This window comes from Apteryx mantelli, chromosome 17, assembly GCF_036417845.1.
Source record: "Apteryx mantelli isolate bAptMan1 chromosome 17, bAptMan1.hap1, whole genome shotgun sequence".
In the NCBI taxonomy this organism is placed as follows: domain Eukaryota; kingdom Metazoa; phylum Chordata; class Aves; order Apterygiformes; family Apterygidae; genus Apteryx; species Apteryx mantelli.
In genome coordinates this window covers 18102803-18126749 of record NC_089994.1, presented here as the reverse complement: position 1 = coordinate 18126749, position 23947 = coordinate 18102803, and the positions used below count along the sequence as shown (strand labels likewise).

Genomic DNA, 23947 nt, shown 5'->3' with positions numbered 1-23947 from the left:
CGCCGCGGTCCCCGGCGAGAGGCCATGGTGGCACTTGTCTCCGCAGGGACTTCGCTGCTGGGACGGAGGAGATGGGACCTGGCGAGGGGCCGCGTGGCTGGGGGACGGGGCTCCTTCTCCCCGGATCCCGGAGAAGCCACGATGCTTCGGGCTCTGTTTTCGTGCTGCAAGAGAGCACTAGCCCTCGCGTCCCCTAGACAGGTGCCCCGGAGCTGCGCCACCCCGCTGCCCGCTCTGAAGGGTTGGAGGGCTTCACTTCTCATTTTTAAGCTGCTTCTCCCTCCCTGAACCCCACCGTTTTGCATTCCGGGCTGACAAGACAGGTTTCTTTCTGTGCGGACACAATTCCCGCCAGGAGGCAGCCCTGGAAGCACAGGCGGTGCTTGGACGGCGTCGCTGCAATTAGGGATTTTGCTGAGGGTTGCAGGAACTGCCTGAAGCTTTTGTGCAAGAGGCAACGAGGGGAAAAGAAACGGGAACTCATCTGCATAGCCGAGTTTAAAACATGTATCTGGACTCCCGGGCCCAGGATTCCCATCCGGGGAGAGGGGTGTTTTTTCTCAGCGCTGTTGGTGGTTTTTTTCGGGAAGGAGCCCGCACCACTGGGGACGCTGCGCCCAGACGCCGCAGCAGACCGGCCACCGCCAACGGGGACGCAGCCGCGCAAACGGCAGCGGAAGGGCCCGGGCCGACGCCAGCCGAAGGCTCCGGCGCCCGGTGGGCTCAGCGGCCGCGGCGAGCGAAGGTTACGTCTGCAGGCTCACGCGGCTTAAGCCCCACGCTGCGACATCCAGCCCCGGACTCCGTGGGGCCATCGCACAACTCCGTATTTCCCCCATCGTGTTGCAGAGACGGAGGGGGGAAAAGCAGTTGTCCAGGGCCTCAGTTATTAAGGGCTTTACGTACAATCAGCAAAGCCTATTATAGTAATTACCCTATTACTCGTCCACCTCTTGCTTTTGGCACCGCTGACCCCTCATGCTTTCTTCAGGCCGGTTGCGACGCCCTTCCCCACTACGGTGATGCCTAACGGAGGTGCTCCGGGCGCTTCCCGAAGCCCCGGAGCACCCTTGGGCTGGCTCCTGCGGCTGGGGGGGGGGGGCCTGGCCCAGGGGCTCCAGTGGCCCAGAGGCTCCTGCAGCCCAGGGGCTCGGGGGCTTCGGTGGCCAAGGGGCTCCCATGGCCCAGGGGCTCCGGCGGCCGACTCTTGCGGCCTGGGGGCTCCAGGGGCCTGGGGGCTTCGGTGGCCCAGGGGCTCCGGTGGTCTGGGGGCTCCGTCAGCCCAGGGCTCCAGTGGTCCAGGGGCTCCCGCAGCCTGGGGGCTCCCATGGCTGTGGGGCTCCGGGGGCCGAGGGGCTCCTGTAGCCTGGGGGCTCCCGTGGCCCGGGGATCCCGCGGCCGAGGGGCTCCGGACGCCCCAGACACCGGGCGCCTGCGAGGCCGGTGCGGAAGCGGTTACGGAGCGCAGCGGCTCGGCGCTGCAGGCCGCGGCAGAGGCCTCCGGCGGGGGCGGGAGCGCCGGGCACCGCCGCCGCCCCCGGCTCGGGGCCGCCCCCGGGCCGCCGCGGCTCCTCCTCCCCGGCGCGCGGGACGGGCGGCGGGCGCCGAGGCTGCGCAGCCGGCGGCGCGCATGGAGGCGGCCGGCGCCCCGCTGCCGCCGCCGCTGTAGCCGCCGTAGCCGCCGCCGCCGCCGCCATGGCGCTGGTCACGCTGCAGCGCTCGCCGACCCCCAGCGCCGCCTCCTCGGCCAGCACCAGCGAGGTGAGCCCGGCGCCGCCGCGGGGGGGGGGGGGGGAGCAGGCCCCGGCGGGGAGGCCCCGGCCCCGGCCGCCACCGGCCCCGCGCCGCCTCTCGGGCCCTCGCAGCCCCCCGGGCCCGGCCCCGCGCGGCCCCTCGCAGCCCCGGTGCTCCCTCAGCGCCGCCTCGCGCCCAGCCCCTCGCAGCCCCCAGGCCTCCCTGCCCCAGCTCCGCTCCGTTCAGCCCCCCGGCGCCGCACCTGCCTTGCCGGCCCCTTCCCCGCGCAGCCCCCTGCACCCCGCTGCTGCCCCTGCGGCCGCCTCGCCGGGGCCCTGCCGTCGCCCCGGCCCCGGCCCTGCTCCCGCCGCCGCCACCCCGCCGCCGCCTCGCAGGCCCCGCGGTGCTGCCAGGGGCCGGATCAGCCCCCGGTGCATCGGGCCGCCTGCCCCCGGCCTCGCACCGCCTGCCTCCCCGCTCTGCCCCACCACGGCCTTGCGCCCCATCCCCTCCTCGGCCCACGCGTGCTCGCCTTCCCTAGACCGTTGTCCTCAGCCCTGGCTGCTGCTCTCCGGCACCTTGGGCTTCCCGAATCCCAGAGCAGCCCGCTCCACTCTCTTTCCTTCCTGGCTAAATCTCCTGCCCCTCAGCAGCACGTTTCCACGGTGCAGTCCGTGCCCTGCTTGTGCTCCCTCATCTCCTCCTCCCTCCCCGCGCTGCTGCCGCTCTTCACCTTGCGCCGTCTCGGCCGCAGGGATGCTCTGCCCGGCTGGCCACGTCCTCGCTGCCCGTGGCGCCTTCTGCGTTACACCTCTGCTCCTGCGCAGCCCCTGCTGCGATAGTATCTCCTTTTCCCTCACGCTGCAGCATGCTGCCCCTCCTGCCGCGTGGGGAACCCGGCCCTGCTTCTCCCTGAGGCCCCCCCAGGACAGTCCCCTCCGGTCAGAGCAGCTCGGTCGCGTGCCACCCCGCACCTGGGATGCCTCCCCGTGCCGCCGTGGCTGCTGCGGCACCGCTCGTGGCGTCCCCCCCTGCTGCAACTCCTCGCTGCAGCGCGCCTGCACTGTGATCTGTGCTGCTTGGGGGCCCTGAACGCACCGCACCGCGTCGCGTCGCGTAGCCCGCTGCCCCCGCAACGCTCTTCTGCACCTTCCCGGCCTTCTCCTCCTGTGTTTCTTCATGTTACAGTGGACACCGCTTGTATCCTGGCTCTGCTGCACCTCTCTTCTGCCTTATTCCCCCGGAACGCATCCTCCTGCTTCTGCCCTGCTAACCCCTTTCCCTGCCTTAAGCTTCACAGCCCAGCGTAGCAGTCTTCCCTCATCGCGTTTCCCATATGCCATCCAAACACTGCTGCACCCTTTGATGTGTTTTTCCTCTTCCTTGTGCATCCCTTTTTTTCCCACTGGTAGCCTGACTCTCTTTTGTGGCCCCCAAAGACAGGCGCAGTGTTTTTTCTCCCTGTCCTTCCTGTGCATCCCTCTCTTCCCCCTTCTTTCCTGCGGTGCTCGCTGCCCTTGGCTTCGCTCTGCATCCGTTCCCCGTCAGGTAAACAGTCCTATTTGCCACCTGTCAGGTCCCTGTGACTCCCCTGATTAGCGCATCTGAGGACGGGGGAGGCGAGCGCTGCGAGGGTCAGAGGTTCTCCCTCGCCCAGAGGTGCCTGTGGTTTGCTGTGTGCACTTCGTGTCGTAGGCAGTGACTCATCCCTTCCTTTCTCTAATTGTTCTGCTGTAGATCCACGCTGCGTAGTTTGGGTTTCTGAAACTGCAGGGAGAGTTTGAAATGTGTCGTGTTCATTGAGAAACTTGGAGAAATTAGAGATATTTGTGCTTTTCCATTTTTTTTTTTTTTAAGGAATTTTGTTGGGTTCTGTTTTAGATAGATCCTATAGCTTAAACTATTGAGGGGGACAAGATCTACTGGTCATCTGACCTACACAAGTGTAAATGAGCTGTAACCCTATTGCAGTCAGTGGAATTAGACTGAATTTAGACTGGTGCAGGTGGAAAAGGAATCAAAGCTGTATGTCTCTACCTGTTCCTACATACCTGCATGAGGTGCTGCATTGTATAGGAGCACTGTCTTTCTTATTTATTTATTTTACTAGGGTGACCATAGAGATTTCCCTTTCCCTCTAGAAGATGTTGCCCCGAGCATCACGTCTGATGTCCTCCAAGGCAAGGCGCTTCCTTCCTGCAGGCGCCTGGGGGCAGGTGTATCTCGGTGGTGCCCAGAGAGAGACATCAGCGCTTGTTCTGTTTGGATGGTCCTTTCTGGCATAAAGTTACATAAAGTTATAAACAGTCCTTTTGAAAATGAAACATGTTGTTTTTCTTTATAAAAAGTTAATTTAAAAGAAAAATTCCATCAGGAAGTGCCAGTGTTTTCCCTGATCTTTTATGATCTTTACTGCAAGAATGGATTTACAAGCCCTTCAGGGACTGAGCCTCTGTGAAAAACTGCTGGAAGATTTTTAAAACAGAAAACAATGACCAAATATCCTTGCTAATTGTAAGTTTTTTGCAGCCTGTCTTTAACTCATAAACCTGGAAGACTTTATAAAATGGATGCTGCTGTCTTCAAGAGACTTGCAGTCATGCCAATGTCAAATGCCAAAAATTCTTAGGAGTGTTTTATCTGAGGAGAAAATAGTTAATGCACGTTTGTGAACTTGCATGCCCTCAGTTAGCTCAGCTGCCATCTCACTTCCACACCCTCTACGTCTCCATGGCAGGTCCTCAACCCTCGGCTGTCAGCTTCGCCCTGGGCAGGCGTGGGGTCTGGGGTGAAGCCATCTGCGGCGCCGTGGCCACCGGAGGCCTGGTTGATGCCCCTGCCCACCAGGTGACAGAGGGTGCTGGAGCGAGGCTGCTTGCTGCAGCTCCAGAGCAGGCCACCGTTAGTGTGTAATACAGCGTAAAACCTTGGAGGGATGTTCTGACCAAAAAGCTGAACCTCACTGCTGAGGTTTCCGCTGTCTGTAACCCTGAGTGCTCCTGTCTTGTTTTGGTTTTACTGCAGCCTTTTAAACTAAAATAAAGGGCAGTCAAGTTGAAACCAGGTCAGCTTCTGCAAAAGATGAGCCTGGAGCAGATTCCGAGATGATCTCTGCTGTGGAATCTCAACTGACGATCTTCGTGATTTCACAGTCACGTTTGTTTAAAAAAGTTTTTTTTTCCTCTCCCCTGTTGCTATGTGACAGACCCAAACAAACATGAGATCTGCTTCGGGAAGGCCATAGCCCTGCCAGGCCTTCCCAGGGCTGCGGACCTGCGCTCCGAGGAGGCTGGGGACGCCTCGATGTCCTCGCGGCTCGGCCTGCTGCCCCGTCCGGCGGGAGCGTTGGGGCCTGCCTGGGGCTGCACTCGGCTGTGTTCGATGCACAGTGTAAACAAACTAAAAATAGAGGCGGTATATTTTTCTCCAGCTCCCCATCAGCTGCGGTCGTTTTACATGGGATTTGTGTGCCTCCTTTCCTCCCCGGGGCTGCACGTCTAACATCCGGGCTGCCCAGCTGCTTTTGTTTTCCTCTAGCGTTATTTGTTCTCGTGCATTGTAAACAGCGCTGCTCTTGCGAACTCTGACCTGCCGAGCCTTAATTCGAGGGGGATGTGGGACCTCCCAGTTCCTGCACGCATGCACACACACATACGCACACTCAGAACTTTAATCTTGACTGTTTTACATGGAAATATTTGCTTATTTTTGAATCCTACAAAACCACCTGGAAACAAGTAACCCTTGTTGTAGCCCTATTTGATGTGGGTTTTAAGCTGTGCTGTTGTGAATAACAAAATGTGTCCTGAGCACTAGACCTGAGGGAACCTGATTTCTTACAGATTTGTGTCTCTCCAGGTTAAGTAGGCTCTGGCGTCCAGTATGTTGCAAGTTTGAATGAAGGTTTTTCCTCGTTGCAGGACCATCTATGAGGTCTCTGCTTGGAGGGCTCTCTGAGATCTAGCAGATCAGCCTCCCCGGACAACCTTTTGCTTTGAAGGGATACCGCCTGGACTTTTCTGCCTAGTTATCTCTGGAAGAAATTAGCCACAATATATATATATATATTTTTTTAAGTAGGTTTTGTCCAAAAGTTAGTAGAGAATTTGAAGGACGTGGTTGGAAAGCAGAGCTATGTGAAAATGTTTCCCTGGAAAAGCAGACTTAAGTTGGCTAGTATGCTTCTATTTTAAGGAAAGTAAATAATACTTAAGGGTCAGTAATGTCACCTGAAAAGCCGAATTTGCTTCCACGTGCAAGGTTTCTGCTAGTGTCCAGGGAAAAGTTACTGTTTTAATAAGTCCCTGCCGTTCAAAATAGCATATTTATCAGTAACGCTGCAGATGTAGACCTCCTGATAGCTGGGCGGTCCCACGGCATCTTCCCAGCCTCAGGACACATTTTCTGCCAGGGGTCAGGAGCCCGCTTTCCGGGCGGAGGTGGGCCTCGTCGGTGAGGTGGCAGCTCGGGGACCGTGGAGGAGGCTCTGCTGGCTTGTGCAGGCGCCCCTGGACCCAGGGAGCTGCACATTAGTGCCAGGTTGCTCCCTTGAGGCTTGGCCAGAAGAAGGTTGGGATGAAGCTGCTGGAGGCTGGGACGGAGACGGGGCTGCGCAGTTTTGGCTGCATCCACTGGAGGGCACTTGTGCTGTCGCTGCACACCAGGAATTGCAGCATTAATTTATGCCCGACTCTTTGTTAACAGTCTTTCACTTGGGGCAGATTCTGCTCTCACGTGTGCACTCAGTAAGAGTGAGATGTGCCTTCTTGGTGGCGTCTAGCTTTGCGATCTTTAAATTGATCTGCGCTCTAGGACTGGCTTGCAGAATTAGGGCCTAATAACTTTAAAACTTTAAAATTCCTGTGAACCCCTTCGTCACCCGGCACTGGGTGCTGATTGCTTATATGGTTAGGGAGTCTCATTTATCGCTGGAATCAGGGGAAAATAATAAACGTTCCCCACTCCCCCCCCCCCCAACAGCCACCCAAACCCTTTTATTCCAGTGATCGCATCAATGAGGGTGCGTGAGGATCTTTTAAAGTTGTAATATGGCAACAAACGGCATGTAACTTGCTCTGTATCCTTCTTTTCTCCCCTCAGCTGGATGGCGGCAGTGATGAAGAACGTAAATTAAACGTGAGGTAAGCAGAATCACTCAGCTCTAGACATTTTCCACTGTTGTTAATTGTCTGCCATGTACCTTCTTACTTCTGAGCTTTGGCCAGGACCCGAACAGAGCTTTGGCCAGGAGCAGGTACGGTTGCCTGGAGTGGATTGCATGGTCAGGCCTGCAACAAGCAGAGATCTAGGCACTGGGGATGGTCTTTCCTGTATCAGTTTATTTTTGAGATGAGCTTTTAATGAACTAAAAGCATAAAAGAGGGCTTGTTTTTTCCTGTTGGGTAGAAACTGGAAAATTGCTCATCAACTGCGGCCACAAAACTCTTTTCTCAACGTCTCTGTCTTCTCTGCTGCTCTGAGATTGGAGATTTGGAGGGCTACACTCCTAGGAAGGGTAGAGAAGAAAGCTCTGTTCATTCCCGGGTATTTAACAATTAGGAATTTGACTCGGCTATTGGGAATGCGTACAGCTGCTTTCTTCAGGCAAGGACGAAAAAGAGGAAGAGAGCGCGGAGGTGGCCTGACGGAGACCAGAAAGGCTTCTCTTGCTGAGACCGTGCCGAGATCAGAGGTCGTAACAGTAAACAGGAGCATTGCTCAGAAGCTGAAGCAGAGTCTCTTCCTCCTGCTGCCTGCACCCTGGGTGGATTGCTCTGGTACCTGAGCGAGCTTGGTGGGACTCCAGCCTAAAGGGGCTCTGAGCGATTATGTGGGTTGTTCTCTCTAAAACCAGCTGTGGCAGACAGCTCTTGCCCCCTAACCTGTAAACCACAGTCCAAGAGATAAAGTGTAAAAACACCGCAGGGGTTGCACAGGCTTGTGCTCTTCTCCTCGTTACTATTCCTACGTTAGTTATCCTGGTTTAAGATAAAAGCAAAGCCACTAATGCTGCTGCTTGGAGTTGCTGTTGTTGTTTCCATCCTTTTTTTCTTTTGAGACATACTGTTTCAGAGATATAAAGCTGTGAGACACTGTTGGCAGTCAGTTTTCTGTCACAGCCTGATGGATCAGTTGACTGAGACTAGGATAAAGCTGGTTTGATACTGAGCCTGTGTTAGAGTACCAAGAGCAGTGAGTTAGGGTATAGACCACCTTTATCCTGCAAGCAAAGTCAGAGAACAGAAAAACCCAAACCTCTTCGTCGTCAAGTGGGAAAGTGTCAGGTCGCTCCATTCCCACCTTTCCCACGTGCCGCGGAGGTGATTTGACATGGCCACAGCCTCCTCTGGGAAGGTTGACATGTGGTGACTGGTCCTGCTTGCATACGTGTGTATCAGAAGTGCTGTGCGTTTGGTTGCTGCGCGGTCTCCTATGTACAAATGTTCTGGTAACAGTCCGTAATTTCATTCATTAGTTTATTTCCTGGAGAATGCATTTTGTATCAGTTAAAGCAAAATTCAGGATTCCTGGTTCTGCTCCCAGCTTGGCTGCACGCTCATTGTACAATTCAGGGCTCAAGTTGGAACCCACTGAAGTCGTGAGTAGCAACACGTCTTTGATTTTTGTGCTCTTTCCAATGTTGTATTAAATAGTAATATTTAACCTACCAGCGTCAGTATGAGAGTCTCTTCTTGTGTGTTAATGGCTCTTCTGAAAGAGGAAATACAACTTCATTCCTCTTCATTACAAATGAACTCCATGGCCATGTAAAGATAAATCACTGGGACAGCACTGGTTTTGAGGGCTACCTTCAGTCTGTCTAGCCTTTTTGCAAATCAAGCATTTACATCCATCATGGGGGGATGTATGTAATGAGATGGGACTTAAAAGGTGATACTTTTTTTTACTGGCCATTAAAAAATGCTTCAACACTAGCTTTATACACTGAGATCCCATTAACCTGACTCTTTTCCTCCAGCCTCCTGGGGCTACTCTTGCCTACACGATTTTCAGGATAAGAATCTGATAATTAAATCGCTTGATAGACCTAGCGAATAGGATGGCTCTTGTGCAGAGCCGTTCCTGGACTCAGGGGGTCACAGCCAAGGACTGAAGAAAACTTGTGGCACTAATGTGGCTTAGATAATAAATGAAGTTCTTATGCACAGAGAGGTAGATAGATTTTATCTCTCCTTCCTGCCAGCAGCTCCTCTCGAACAATTTACTGAGACTCTGCCTAGTGCCCATGGGGTGGCAGAATTGTCCAACTTCATTGTTCTGCTTTTGCAATAGCTGAAAGTGCAGGCTGTGTCCTCCGAAAGAAATGCAGGAACTGCCTATGATGTTGTTTGTGAATCTCTAAATCCTGGGCCAGCCTTGGTAGAGACATATGTGACAGCTGTGCCTGGTTACGTGGGCCCTGCCTGCATGTGGGGTTCAGCAGGGCAGTGCGTGGCTTTGTAGACCTCAAAGATCCTAATGGTTAGAAAAAGGAAGAGCTGCTGGAAACAAGAGCCCGTCTCGCTGCCAGCTCAAACTGCGCTCCATTGATACAGCATGAATGTGCTATTACACGTTTATGGCATAACTTTGTCATCCACTTGCTGAACAGATTATTTTCATTCACTCCAAAATTTCTGAGGATTTTCATTCTAGTTGGGTCTGGTTATATGAACAACCTGTGTGGGGGTGGTTTTTTTGTCTGCTGCGCATTCCCCTTTCTCTGTAATGCTTGGAGGAAGTGTGGTCTGTGTCATCATTTCAGAACCAGCTGTACCTTTTACTTCTCTTTGGTCTTAGTTTCCTTATGGTTTCTGTCATGCCAAAATGATTTTCTTTCTGTTCTAAGCTATATTTTCTCCCTGAAAACAGCTTCTACCCTAAAATAGACTGAGGGGGCATGTTCTAACATCAGCTCTTCTTTCAAAGATACTGTCACTCTCTGCATTTTCTTAGGCATTAATGTGCTTTAAAATCTTCCCCTTTTCTCACTTTTCAAAAATTTTCTGGAAGCCCTAATATTGTAACATTGAGCTGTTTCTGGTAGATAACCAAGGGTCTGTTTTGCTCCCAGGTGTGAAAAGATTCCTACCAGGAGAAAAAGTGAGGAAGCAGGCTCAGATCTGACAGCCTGGTTGCACTCAATGCAATTGGGGTGGACAAAAGCATGCGTGTCCAATTCTCTGTGCTATCAGCCATCTGCTGAAATCTTCCTTTTCGAATGCAGATCAGCCATGGGATGTTGTGGCATGATTTCTTTTTTTTCTCCAAAGATGCTGTGCACCCACTGGATCCTGAAAAATCTTATCCGCATCTTAACAAAACCACTTGCAAGGTTAAGTCAAATCCATGGGAGTATGTATTAGCTTATGACTTTAAAGCTGGAACAGGTTTTCTAGCAACATACTGCATGCTAATGCAGCAACTGAGAAAGCTTATCACTTGGAAAGTCATAAAATGAACTCAGTAGAATAGATAATTCGTCTAATTACATTTTGCTTGCTTGGTTTTATCATCCACTGTTGGTAGGGTCTCTAGCACTAAGTCAAAAGAAATATTTCACAAATATCTGGTCATGTTGTGAGTGTTGGCTATTTCTCAGATGCAGTTGGTGAATGCAGTCAGATAATCACTGTCTTTAATTACAAACGTAAGTAGGTTTGTTTATCCAGTCATTCTGTAATCTGCCGATACTACTTTTCAGCTGCAGTCTGAATGTGGTCAGAGACAGCGCTGGGTGAATGTTTTCAGGCACGCTCTACCTTCTGCGGGGAAATGGAGGTTAAACTGCTGCAGAAGGGCCTGGAAATCAGTAGTCTCAAACCTCTGATCAAGCCTGAAAATCTTTATGGAAAGAACTGCTCTTGTTTAGCAATGCTAAACCCCGTTCTATGAGTTGGCAAGAGCAGTTGTGGGAGGTCAAGGTTTTCAGGATTGGGCTTGTGTAAATTTGCCGAGTCTTTTAATGGCATATGAGGTTCCACTCCGTATCTACATGCTGTGTGCCCTTAACTGAGTGTGAAATGTTGCACCTGTGTTGTGCAGAGCTGCTCGGAGTTCTCTGTGTCCTGCTGAACGGAGAAAATGGTGGTGGTGGTGAGGGGAGGAAGACTGGGGGTCTTCCTCTCTTTGCCAATGCCATTCCCTGTGTGCTTGGCCAAGTTACTTAATGTTCCCGAGCCCCCTTCTCCCATCTGCAGACTGGCAGATGATATTATTTCCTTATGTTCTGAAGCACTCTTTTGAGTAGAGTGTTGTGTCTGGTTAGTTTTATTCGGTGCTTTAAAAAAAAATCTTTCAGCTGTGAGAGTTTTGACTTCTGAGCTCTGTGGAGTCTACTCTTGTTTTAAAAATGTGATGAGGAGAAGGTACCATGTCCCCCTTTCTTTCCACATCACTTACTTGCCTTTGTGCTTTGCATGATTACCAGGTCAGGAACGAACGTGCTCCACCAGAATGGCTTGATAACCAGCTCTACAGTTCTTATGCTGCTGCTTTTTTTGTTGTAGTTTAATGAAGTAAGGTAATTTTCTCTTTTGAAGGCAATGGAGTTACACTGGGCATTGGTTTGACTTGTTTTTTTGCATTGGCTGCAGGAATTAGGTGGAGCCTTCAGGTTTATGAAAACTCCCTTTACAGCTCTGTGATCAGCAAACGGAGTAATTGCTGCAGACAAACTCCTTAAAGAGCATCATCCTGGCTGGCACATGTACAAGGCCTCATTATAAAAAGGCTGTTCAGTTAAAATCATTATAATAAAACAGATTCCTCGCTGGCGCTATAGCTAGCCTCTTCAGTTATGGAAACCAAAGAGCATATGCAAATCCAGGGCACTGCTCATACTCTTTTTCCATGAGGCTGCGTGTTTACTCCATGTGCTCTCCCAGCCACAGGAATGGAAAAAAGACTTATTTCTTCTCCTTCTCACGTGCTAATGCTGTGCTGCACTAAGTTCCCACCACAGCTGGGGACGTTTGTGTTGTGTTTTATTATATATTATATTTTAATTCCTTAAATTATTTATTAATACCTTAACCTTAAGCTTCTGGGGGTGTTTTATGTGTATGTATTGTATGAATGACTTGTATCCAGAGCCGCGAGTGACCGTGTTCATGGTTCTGGGGAGGTACGTTGGGCTCGGGGTGGGCTGGGGCAGCCGCCTTGAGGCTTTGCTCGTGGGGACAATTGTTCATTACAGACTTGACAAGTCCTGCTCGCTCCAGTATTTATCATCTCACAGTTATTTGGTGGGAGATCTTGGGGCAGAAGTTGCTGACTTTATTAACAGTTCAAAACAGGACGCTGAATCACATCCTGGCAAGGCTGCAGCATCCTGCCTTAGCGTGCTCCATACAATGGGGAGGCAAATTCGCAGGCCCGTGACCCTCGGTGGCTTTCTGGCCTGTAGGTGTGGCCTTGGAAGCAGATAAAGATATAATTAGGCTTTTACATTTTGTGGTGGGTTGTGTGGGGACGTTCAAAGAATGTGGAGCTGAGGAAGCATGCGCTTACTTAGGATCTGGCCTTTCCAGGAAACTGGTGCTGACTTGAGCAATGCGAGGAGTTTGCTTGGACGTAGGTAGAGTAACAGCAGGAGGCCTGCCAGACTGAAGATGTGATCAGACCCGTAGGAATTGTAAATAAATCTGCTTTTTCAAATTTTTTTCAAATCTTTTTCATAAACCTCAGCAGTTTGGCAAAAATACCCACTGGCCCTGTTATCGAAGGTGTTGACTTTGTGCTGAAGCTTTTTTTTTCCCCCCCCCTTCTGTAAAAGGCCAGTGCAGTTACTGTTTATTTAGGCATTAAAGAGCAGGGTCAGAAAAATATTTTGGTTCCAAATGCCTCTTGATTTTAAATACCTTAATCTTTGATAATCAGTTGCCAAGATCTGTGAGTCAGGGATTTCTCATACAAATCTGAGCCTTGGCCCGCCTGACAAGTGTCTTTAAGATGTTTTTAGGGAATGTGAAGTAGACAGGACACCTTCATAGGCATGCCTTTACCTTTAACGAAAAGAGCATTGAGTTTTTTCTTTCTCCAGGATTTAAGCATCCCCGTGCAGCATTTGAAACCCTGATGCAGAAGCACTCTACTGGTACACACAAGATCAGAAAGCAAAACAGGCCAAAAACTAGCCCAGCTTCTGATGGATTAGGATGCAAACTGCATCTATTATTTATTTAGACTTAAATAGGAATAGGAGGATTTTTCTCTGCAGAGCTTGCTCTCCTCTCTCTGATGGTTTGTTAGAGTTGCAGTCCGAGCAGAAGTCAACAGTGTTGAGTTTGTGCAGCCCAAACAGATCAAAATCAACTCTCTGTAACTTCAGGTGTGAACATGTAAATAAGCAGCTGCAGCATAGCCAAGGTGTGAACCGACAGTACGTTAACTGCCTTGCAGGAGCTGCTGCTTGCAGAGCAGCTGGTGTGCTGGGTGTTCATACCCACCACGTCTTGTCCTAGCTGCTGGTGTGTCACTGCCTTCCAGGGAGAAAGTTGACCATTGCACCTAACTCTCCCCAAAGCCCTAGTACTGATGTAGCATTTGCTGTAGGCCCCAGAGTCTGTATCTCACGTTGTCTTGGCTCTGACGCTCATCTCACAAGTCCAAAGACCCTGCGGAGAACGGCTTTCCAGTGGCCCTTTCCTTCAGAGAGGTGTTGATCCTGCAGTGCCTACCATGGGTGACCGCGTGGAGGTGGTTTGTTGCTGGACTGCGGCCACATTGATGAGCTTCCTTCAGATGCCTTCGTTAGGAGTGAGGGGACTGTCTAGGGACTCGGTAGCGCCGCGTTAACATGGTTGGCTGAAGTCAGGTTTTATTTATTTATTTTAAAATTAGCTCATACAAAGGTAAGTAGGTGGCAGTAGGAAGAGCTTCGTGTTTATAAACCTTGAAGCCCTCCACTCCCTCAATAAAGCGGAGGGAAGGTTTGAGGTGCTGCCGTTGGCACCGCTGAGCCTCCCTGTACGCCTTTTTTTTTTTAAGCTGTCAGTTACTGCTAGTCCTTGAGTTACAAACTGGCCAAAATTGGAACAGCTCACCTGGTTTCTTGAAGAAATCCATGCTGCAAGAATCCCTAGCGAAGGCAGCTGCTGGGAGATCTGCGGCGGTGTGAGGCTGGCTACCGGGCAGAAAGCCCCTGTGGCTTGGCGTCGGGGGCCAAGGCGTCCAGGAACGCAGGGCATGGGACAAAATGTCCCTTTCAGATTTTCCGGAAAGCTGCCAGTTTGCTTGTTTGCCTGTCTCCCGTCCAAACGGTCACTTCCAACACTCGCATCCACGCTGGGGCCGCCCGCGGCGTGTCGGTGGGTGGGCATCTCCCTCGCCCAGCCCTGCAAAGCTTTTTGGACCGAGGCTGTTTGTTTCTCTCTGCAACGTTCAGTCTGCTTTTGAAAGATAGGGGATTATTGGAGGGAAGGTGGAAAGGAGGTCCTAAGGTTTTTACCAGCCCTTTTCCCTCCAGAGCAAGCTTAGCCGCTGGCTGCCAACCGCCTTGATTTTTTGGGGTGCTCCTCATCCCTGCGGGGTGCTGGCTGCCTCCGCTCAGGGGAGCTGGGAAGGCTCGCGCTGCGCGGCTAAACGCTAGAGGGGGTGGCTGGGATGAGCTGGAGCTTTTCTTGTTCTGCTTTTACCCTGCCTGATCTGTCTAGGTTTACTTTATTTTATTTTTACACATTACCGATGTGTCAAGTACTCCCTGGTCTCTGCTGCCTTTTTTGGAGTCCTTCTGAAACCCAGCAGCTAAGTGTTTTCTGGGTGGTTGTGCCACTGCTGTCTGTAGGGTTTCAGTCGTGCTTCCTCCGTTGTTGCCTGTGTCCTGGCTGACCTTCACCCACTCCTTTTGGAAGCTGATTTCTTAATCCTTGAAACTATTATTCACCTTCTCCTTCTTTTCCAATGGTGTTGCCTCCCTCCCCCGTTGGAGAGCTTCCACTCGTTTCTCTCGCCCGTCTCTGGGAGATGCTGGTGAGTGGGTGAAGAGGGGTGAGTTAATAAAATAGTTCATAGCATTAACACAATGAGTTGATGGGAGGAATGCAGGGGGATCGGTGGATGTGCCGGCAGCTCGGCTGGGGATGAAGGCTCCTCGCTGAGGAGCAAGGCCTCGAGGCTCCCTTTGAAGCGCAGTGCGCAGCGGGAGCTGGCACCCGGCAGCTTTCCACCTCCGGTGTGGCGTGGGCCACGACTCAGGGACACCTCCCCGGCATTCCTGGTCTTGTGGTCTGTCCTCCCTTCCTACCTGCGGTCACCTAACATCTCTTTGGCAACTATGGCGATTGCTTACGTGGCAACAACAACAACCAAAAAAAAACGGATTTCTAGGAAAACACGGAATGTATTTTTGGTTCTTCAAATGCTGTCTTGTTAGCAAAGGAAGAAGGAAGGCGGCGGCGTGGGGGTAGCCAGCTTCCCGCAGACCACCCGGACGCTGCATAGCAGAGCGTGCACCGGCCCGGAAAACCGCACCGTTGCCGGAGCGGGGATCTCTGTGCTCCTCGGGCCCGTCCCTGCTCCAGCCGCCGTCTTCCCTAGCATCTCACGAAATGTGAGACGCTGTGTAGCTGTATGAGAATTACTCGGCTCCCTTGCCACAGGGTGGTCGATATGTGGTCGAAGCAGTGGGCTGGTAGTCGGGGTCCGGATCTGTTTGCTGCCCGCAGCCTGCTGAGAGCCCTGACGCAGCCCCGGACACGTGGCTGTGGACACAGATGTTGATATTGTCTTTAGAGTAATGCTCCTTTCTTAAAAGTGAAAGAAGGGTTTCTTTATAGTGGTTTAATGGGCAATAATGCAGGCTGCGGTCCTTAGAGGATCTGACCCTGGACTCATGAGACGGTGCCTATCACAAAACTGACATCATTTTTCAGTGGGAATCTCAGAAATGCTCACTGCAATTTAAAACGTTAGTTCCAAGTACCTTGCATAGTTGGTCGATGCTATGACCAGCCTCGTGCCTTTTTGAACTCTGTGATTAATGGGATGAGCAAATAGGATTTTTTTTTCCTTGTGAAACAATCTCTTATTTTATTTGGCTTTTCACCACCAAAGTACTAGGGATTCCTAGAATTTTCTCTTTCCTGGCCATTTGGGAGCTGTTCTGCTAACTTATTTTGTGCAAGTCTCTGCTGGAACGGGGAGTGATCCTGCTAATTTGTTCTCTTCCCTCTTCCTGCCCTTTCTCTTGGACGCAGCTCCAGCAATTTATCCCGGCTGCCTCTGCACTGCCTGCAGGCGCAGCCCGGGTTGCTCCTTGCCGGCGGCGGAGCCGTGTGCCCCAGCCGTTTGCTCCTCCGGGAGGAAGAGGGGCAGAGGCAGAGCCGGAGCCGAGGCTCGCTGCTGTGGCTGGCTGCGTTGTCAATAGCCTTTTCGCCAGTCCCCCAAGGCTGCTGGCTTCACCCTGGTGCCCTGTGCAGCCAGCAGGCTGGTGACTCCTTGCTGCTGCCCTCGAGTGATGATTTTCCTCCTGCTGTGCGAGAGAGGAGGAACGAGAAGGGCTGTGAGCCGCTGTCCGCCAGGCAGAGCATCCTCGTTTCTGCCTGAACAGCACCGTGGCCGTGGGCGCTGTGCCGCTCTCGAGGTGCATGGGGCAAGCGTGAGGCTGTGGAGGTCTTGGAAAGCTGATCCCAGCGGAGAGCATTCCTGGAGCCCCCCGGTGCTCTGCAGATGGCAGGCGTCCTGCCAGCTGCCTTAAACACGCAGGCCAAGGTGCCTCGTGCGACCTGAGAGCCGGTGGCTCGGCAAGGGCCAGCACAGGTGCAAGCTCCCGAGCACGTGTCATTTTTGGAAGTGGGATTTAGTTCTGAAATAACTCCAGCGCTAAAATGCAACCGACCTTTCCTGTGGTCCGTATCTCAGTGACAGAGTGCAAGAGAATACGTGTTGCCTTTCGTGAAACCCGGCCTCCCGCGGGAGAGCGTTACCGTCGAGCGACCCGAGCCCCGCGTGCTCCCACCCCGCGTCTCGGGCCCGCTCGGAGCTGTCTGAGCGTGATGCAGCGCTCACGAGGTATGCGGGAGTGACTGCAGGCACATCATTAGCAGTCTATTTACGTTAGGAAATTAGCTTTTGTGGGCTTCATGATTGATTTCATTTTTCTTTTTCCTCTTTGTGCTTGAGGAGGGTTTGTATCTGGCGCTGTGAATGGCCTGCAGTGTCTCAAACCCTCCTCGGCATTCTTGCGCCGTGAATGTGGCCCACGCCTTCCAGCCGAACAATGCGCGCTTAGACTCTCCTTTTGTTGCTGCAGCGCTAGAACATGAGAGCGAAGCCTGCTGGGTTTGCCCGCCTGCCTTAACCGTCGCGCTCTCCTTTGACACAGATCAGGAGATATTTGCCCCCGAGGGATGCGTTAGGAGAGCCCTAACGCTGGCTGCGGGGGGCTGCGGTTGTTGCCCTGGGCCCCCTTGCGGAGAACCTTTTGCTGTTGCGTGGTGGTGCCCTGGCTGCTGGAGGATCTGCTGCCTTTTAGAAACAGGAGACATTTTCCGTGTGTCTGAAGGAGCTTTGAATCTTGCTGTGGTTTGCAGCTTACGTTTTAGGTTTCTTCTTGGAGTGGCTTTTCTTCAGCTCAGGAAGTCTGGGTACGATGACTTTTCATAGCCCATCGAAGCCACACCCTAACATGGCCCTGAGTATGGAAAGAGCTTTCCTGCCTCCCATTTCTGTAATAAAATGGTATTTCAGAAAATAAACATTTCCAAAAGTTCCCTGCATGCAGCTGCCTCAACTTGAGGCACATCAGAGAGATTTTTGGCGGAGGTAGAGTCCTGCAGTCCTAGCAATGCCAGCAGCTCTCACCAGCTTTAGCAGGTGTGTTGGGCACTTACAGGTAGCATCACTGGCCGGTTGATCGACGTGTCTCAAAGCCTCTGCCTATCTGTAATAGCACTTCATTTTAAAGCCTTTGCACACGTTGAGACTGGCTGTTCCCCGGCGCCGCTCGGTGCCCCGAGGTATTCAGCTGCACCCCCTGCGCGGCAGCCCCGTCCGTGCTGCGGGAAGCAGGGTGCTCACGGCCCTGCTATCAGCTGTGCGCGAAAGGGTGATTCCTTTCTGTTTCATTTTATTTTGCTGTGGCGCTAGGTTCTCTGCATGACTCGCGTGTAACACTTTGCAAAGGCGACTGGGGAACGCATTAAGTCCTTTTTTTAAAAGCAGGAGAAATGACCTGCTGCTGCTGCTTTAAAAGGGTCCCATTTCTGTTTCTCAGGTTTTCAGTAGCACGTGAGCGAGTAGCTTTGAAGTTAAATTTTCCCTGGCGCTGTTTCGTGTTGCTCAGACCCCTTCTGAAGGCCCCTTTCTTGGTCAGGAAGCGTTATCTGATGTGCCTCGTATCAGGCCAAAGCAAGCAGCCAGTGTACTGTAATTGTCCTCTTGGCTTGAGAAGCAGGCAGCTGCTGGGTCTTCCTGCTATTTCTCTCCCCAAATCTTCCTTTTTATTTGATGTGTTAGTTTCCAGTTTTTAGTTTACGTTGCTATTTCAGTAGGGCTGTGTGACTGCCCTCTGGCTCGCTGCATTGGTGGCTTGTCTTAAAAGTCGCTCTCTGGCATGTCGTGGGTCTGGCCTGGCTGCGGGAGCATCAAAGGGGCCCGGGCTGTAACCCGCGTCCTGGGACTGGGGCTGGGGAGCCGCAGCAGAGTGACTCTCTTCCAGGCTTTTTCCAGACTGAGCAGAAAATGGAGGGGGGGAGGGTTAAAAAAAAAAAAAAAAATCTGTTTTCATCCCCCTTATCAAAGGGGTTGTGGAAAAGGAAGTGTTTTAATTTTGTGGCGCTTGGAATACTTGTTTTTTCCTGACCTTATCAGTTTGGAAAAACTTTGAGCAGAAGATGCCATGAAAACAAGGAACTGATATGCACTGGGATGTTCATGCCATTGTAATCTTGGGACCAAATTTGAGAGAAGTGAATTTGTTTTTGTTTTGGGTTCTTTTTGTCTTAAAATATAGAGCTGGTTGCAGCAGTGCAGCTTCTCGGGGCACAAGGAATGGATTGCGTGTAATAAGTAGGAAACGCAGGATCGGCGTGACTAACCATTGCATTGATGGATGCTGGAAGTGATTTTGCGGGGGTGAGGGGACTTTCCTGTCCTAATGCCATCGTTTGGGGAGTCTGCTGTCAGAGGAGTCCGGAGGCAGCCTGTGTCTCCGGAGAGCTCCAGCACAGCTCTAATGGATAGATGACCTTCTCTGTCCCTTCACCACACGTATATTTTGCTCCATTAATGAGGGGGAAATTAAGAAACTTAATTTGACAAAGATTTAGTGCCAGAAGAGCAAGGCATGGCTCTGTGCCTAGGCAAGGCTTTATTGCGGAGATTTTCTGGAACACGGCTCTGCACCCAAGCTGTGCAAGCACATGACAGGTCAGCAAAGTAGGGGTTGCTCAAGATGAAAGGTTAAACAGAAGCAGAGAAAGCATTAGGTTTCAGATAGCTTGAAAAGGCATCTGGAATATAGTCTCTGAGAGAAGATGATTTAACTTAATTGTAAGAGGCAGATAAGTGTGAGCTCCAGACCTCAGCTGAAGCAAGCTTTGAGAGCCATCAGGTATGTAGCTTGGTCCTCTCGTGATGCTGGATGCAAACAACCAGCTCCTGAGGACAGCTTCTGCCTGGGTGTGCAAGGAGCAAGGGTATTTGTGAATTCACCACTGTAGTTTCTTAGCTTTCTGCCCTCAAACTTGCCTTTGGTTGGAGTATGGGACTATCCTTGTCCTCAAATAAAATGGCAAAGCAAGACTGGGCAGGGTGGAAGTCTGCTTTTGTTCACTAAGTGAGGTGGTTTAAAGAACACAGTAGTAACTTGCGTAATTTTTAAGAACAGAGCTGCAAGTGAGCAGATCTGAACACTGGCTATATTAAATGGACTTCTCTTAGTGGTCAACAGCAAATACAAAGATAATGAGTTGATTATGGCTCAGGAGATGTTGCCCAGTTCTTTGCAGGTTATGGGTGTAAAAACAGGCTCCTTGAGCATTATATGCATTAAATGAGCCTTTGGCAATTCTGGGAGAAGCAGGGATACCTGGACAATCAGAGACTAGTGATTCTCTATTCTGCCCTCTTCTTCCTGTTTTAGTTAGTAGATAAGATTTTTAAATTCTTAGACTAGTAAGAGACTGCTGAATCCACCCTAGTCTTGGCTGTGTCTTCCTAGTGAAAGTGGTGTTCTCTGCACAGGCTTCTGAGGATGGACGCTTATTCTGAGGTGAAATGAGGTTGAGGGCTATAAAATGTATTAAAAGAGTATTTTCTGGTATCCTGCAATGCATGATCATTGTTACGTGTTGTGTGAGATTTCCCATTAAAATGGGGGAACTCGCATACCCTAGGCAGGCAAGTTTTATTCCTGGGACAGAGCACAGCCTAAGCCGCAATGGCAAAATAAGCTGGTTAGGGAAAATTGTTCTGCAACTGGCTTCCAGCTCTGTCCGTCCAGTAACACGAGCAGTTCTGTCTCTTGTTCCAAAACCCAGTATTTTTAACAGACTGCTTTTTTGCATTTGTGGACCCAGGGAGCGGCATTTTGAAATGATTAAAAGGCATTGCCTATTGTGTGCTTAAACAACTTGAAATGTAATTGATGTGTGTTGCAGCCACGTTCCTCTGGAGCTTTCTCAAAGGGGAAGAAATATTTCCCTTCAAAGTCGAGCAGCGCAGAGCCAGCGGATAGAGCACAGGACAGCGAAGGTGGGAGACACTGGAGCCTGCTCTTGGCGACACTGTGACCGTTCGACAGCCTCCCTGTCCCAGCCTCAGGGTGCCACAGCGCTGGGTGCAGAAGGGTCCCTGCTTTCTGGACAGCCTCCTGCCAGCACAGAGCCGTGCCTGGTCTCACCCCGGCCATCTCTGCATTTCCCAGCTGTTTGTGAATGTAGGTTTTTACCTCCCTTGGAGGTCAATGCTTTGGTCTCCTTGAAATGGTTTGGTAAGGTGAGAGGTGGAGTGGAAGGGGGGAACCGCTCTGCGACCACCCCAGAGCACTAGAGCGCACCGGTGTCCCGGGGCCATTGCAAATGCCTGGGCTCCGCGTTTATTCCAGCGCTTAAAGTGGCCCTTGAAAGGTATGGTGCTGGTCAGGATTCCTGGAAGGGCATCCAGGGAATCAGTGGTTTTTGTTGCGCTTGCCAGTCGGGCAGGATGAAAACTGAACAGAAAGCTGCTTCTTCCTTTGGTTGGTCTAGTGGCGCTTGTGAAACGCGAGCATGTCGTTATGGTTCCCGCCTGGCGGAGGAGGCGGGCAAGGGTCTGTAAGAAACAGTCATCAGTGAGTTTGATTATAACCAGCCGCTAACAAATAAATACCAAGCACCTGAAAGACTTTCTTGTTTAGCAGTAGTTCAGTAACTCGTGAGTCACTTGAGAAAGCACGAATCAAAACCGGGTAGCCGTACTGTAAGCGAAGAAGGATTTTAATTTGACAGCTAATGCTTTGGTTATGGATATATTACAGTGGTGACATGCAGTGTTGTAATTGTAAAAAAACAAACAGGCGTTAGTCAGTGTGATGCTTTTATCTAGTCCTGCGCAGGTGAGCGCGGAGTCCGCCGAGAGGAGCGTTTTGCTCGGGCGCTCTGCTGCGTCGCCCTCGGAGCGAGCGAGAGGAAACAAACAAACAGCAAGAGGCTGTGGGAGGGAAGCGATTAGACGAGCTTCAGCTGTTTTTTTCCCCTTTTGAATGGCCCTCTTTCATCAGGATATGTTAGGACAAGTGCTTTTTCAAGCCAGGATATCAGCGGAAGACAGTGTGTTCTGTAAAAGTCATCCAGTTCCTGGGTAGCATCAACAGACGCGATTTCTCTGCTCCTCGCAGAATATACGGTCAACCCTTTCTTTTCCTTCTTTTCTTTTTTTTATGGGTTTAGAAGCAAAAGGATGTGAGTTTTACAGTTAGTTATGAATCTTTTCAAATTTACTGACTTCTGTCTGACTCTTGGGCCAGCACAATGCTTCTGCTGTTCAAAGAAAACCAGTCCAAATTAGTATGTATAAGCCACTCGTTTTTATGCTGCTAACGAATGCTGCTTACTAGAATATTTATCGCTGCTTCTGAGGCTTGGAAGTTGGGGATGTTCTTGAGCAATTGGATTTTTTTTTGTTCTTAGGAGATTTTTTTTTTTAAAAAAAGGAGGCTGGTTGTTTACTGGAACTGTGTGATTTACAAATGTTTTTAAGAACTGAGTTGCGATATCGTGCCTTGCCTTTTTCTCACTCTTGTTTTGTTAGCTGTGTTCTGGAACGGTTGCATGAGATGGCTGGGGCTGAGGAATGTTCCTAGAATGTGGATAAGGGATAGTGTCGGGTATCGCTGCCGTTCCGATATCGGCTAAAACACGAGCTCTCGCTGGGGCTCGCTGATGTGTTACTGCTCTGTACAGCACTGTGCTGGCAACAGCTGCACAGGGGCTTATGTGGAGGTCGGGAGCGCAGATAGTCCTGGGGAAATATGGGCAGCCTGACTTACGGAAAGCTGCGTTTTGTAAGGTTAGTGCGCGGTTTAGGAAATAAGCGTTTGGAGGAAGAAAGAAGAAAGTCATCTTGCTCTCACCAGGTTCTTTGGCTTTGTTTTCGGGTTCATTTCCATGCAGATGAATACGTGTTGACAAAAATTTTGTTGTGTGGGTTGTCCTTCTCCTGCCACCACTTTCTGCTCCGGCAGTGCAGCTTTCTCATTCTCCTACAACAGGGAATAGTCTCTTTTATTGTAAATGATGCCTTGACTGAATTTTCTAACTACAACAGAGGAGAACATCAGACCAGATGAACCAGCAGAGCATCAGTTACTGATGCCTTTGGGGAAAGAGTCGTGTCTCTTCCACATTTGCTGCTTCTGTAGAAATCTCAGTCAGTATTTGATTAGGGATAAAAGAATATCCTTTGGGATATCTTTATCGCTTTCCCAGAATTCTTGAGACAGGGATACTGGGAATTATTTGCTGGTGCGTTATCTAACCATTCCTTTCCTCTTGTTGGAAAAAGAAATTAGATGAGTGTGTGTGAAGCTGGTATCTAACTGAATAGATGTATCCTTACATTGTATTGCCGTCACTGTTTTTGTATAACTTCTGGCCTTTTTAAACACTTTCCTGTTAGCATGAAAGATCTGATGTGAGAGGAAAACAAGGTTCCTCCCGGGAGGCTGACAGAATGAGCTAAATTCCCGTTTGCAGAAGTTCCTGCTGGTAGTGCGCGTGCTCAGGTCGGAGCTCGCGTTGCGGATCGCGGGGCAGCGCTGCGGGGCTGGTGCTGGGAAGCGACCCGCTCGCCAGGGAGTTAGAGAGCTGTCGGAGTGTAAATGCAGAAAAGCTTGTTTTAATTAGCCCTGAGTGTAACTGTCCTGGAGGCGTCTTACTGATCTGAGAGATGACTTGGAAAGCCTGGAACCTATGCTAAAGTTTTGGTTCACTTTTTTTTTAAATCAACTGAAATCTCAAATTTAAACCTGGTTCAGCTTCTCTGGGGATTTTGCACCTTGAAGACTTAGTTGAAAAATTAGGAAACCTTCTCTGAAAACCTTCATAGCTTGGAGGACCTTGGCTCTGTTCTCACAGAAGGCAAAAGCCAAATGCTGTGGCTTCATGCCTTTGTTCAGAAAAATGCTGGGCTAGACTGGAGCCTTGCTGCTGCCTTCTACCAAGGGGCAAAGCCTCTAGAGAAAATGCAGGACAAAGTGCTGGGAGTAGTAACTCCTGTGGGATCCTTTTCTGTAGCATGAATAACTCTGTGCAGCACAGTCTCACAACAGAGCATTTATATTTAGTAAATTGCAGACAGTAATTAATGATGATCTATGTTTGGAAGTGTAGGATGGCAGTAAATTTAGGTTTGAAACAAGGAATGTCTCTTGTGATGGTCGTTGCCTGATGTTTTGAGTGGTGTAAGAAATGCAGTGTAAGCAGTTACTGTGGCAACTAAAAGGTAGTTTAGTAGATGTTGATTTTCAGTCTTGTGGGAAATGCTAACTTTACCACTTATGTCCAAGTCTATTTCTAAAATGCTCACAAGTACATTATGGTACTATGTAATTAGATTTGTCCTGGTTCTTACTGCAACTACTGATTTTGTTCAGTCTTCTCTTTATTTATGTTCTTGGGCCTGTTTCATTTGATTTTGTGGAAACACAGTTTTGTGTTTGCACATATTGGGACCTGCCCTGTTATCAGGAGAATTTCCCGGGACAGTTGTACCTAGCTGAAGCAAAGCCAGC

At 50.7% G+C, this 23947-nt stretch overlaps 1 protein-coding gene across 1 annotated transcript in view; it reads left to right on the top strand.

The window, feature by feature from the left end:
* Nucleotides 1-1668: 1668 nt before the first annotated feature.
* SSH1 (slingshot protein phosphatase 1) overlaps nt 1669-23947 on the top strand; it is a 39009-nt gene continuing 16730 nt past the window's right edge. Inside the window, exons 1-2 of the mRNA XM_067307103.1 lie at nt 1669-1761; nt 6835-6875. Of these exons, the coding sequence (XP_067163204.1) occupies nt 1696-1761; nt 6835-6875 (107 nt within the window). The 5' untranslated portion in view covers nt 1669-1695. The remainder of the gene's footprint in view (nt 1762-6834; nt 6876-23947) is intronic.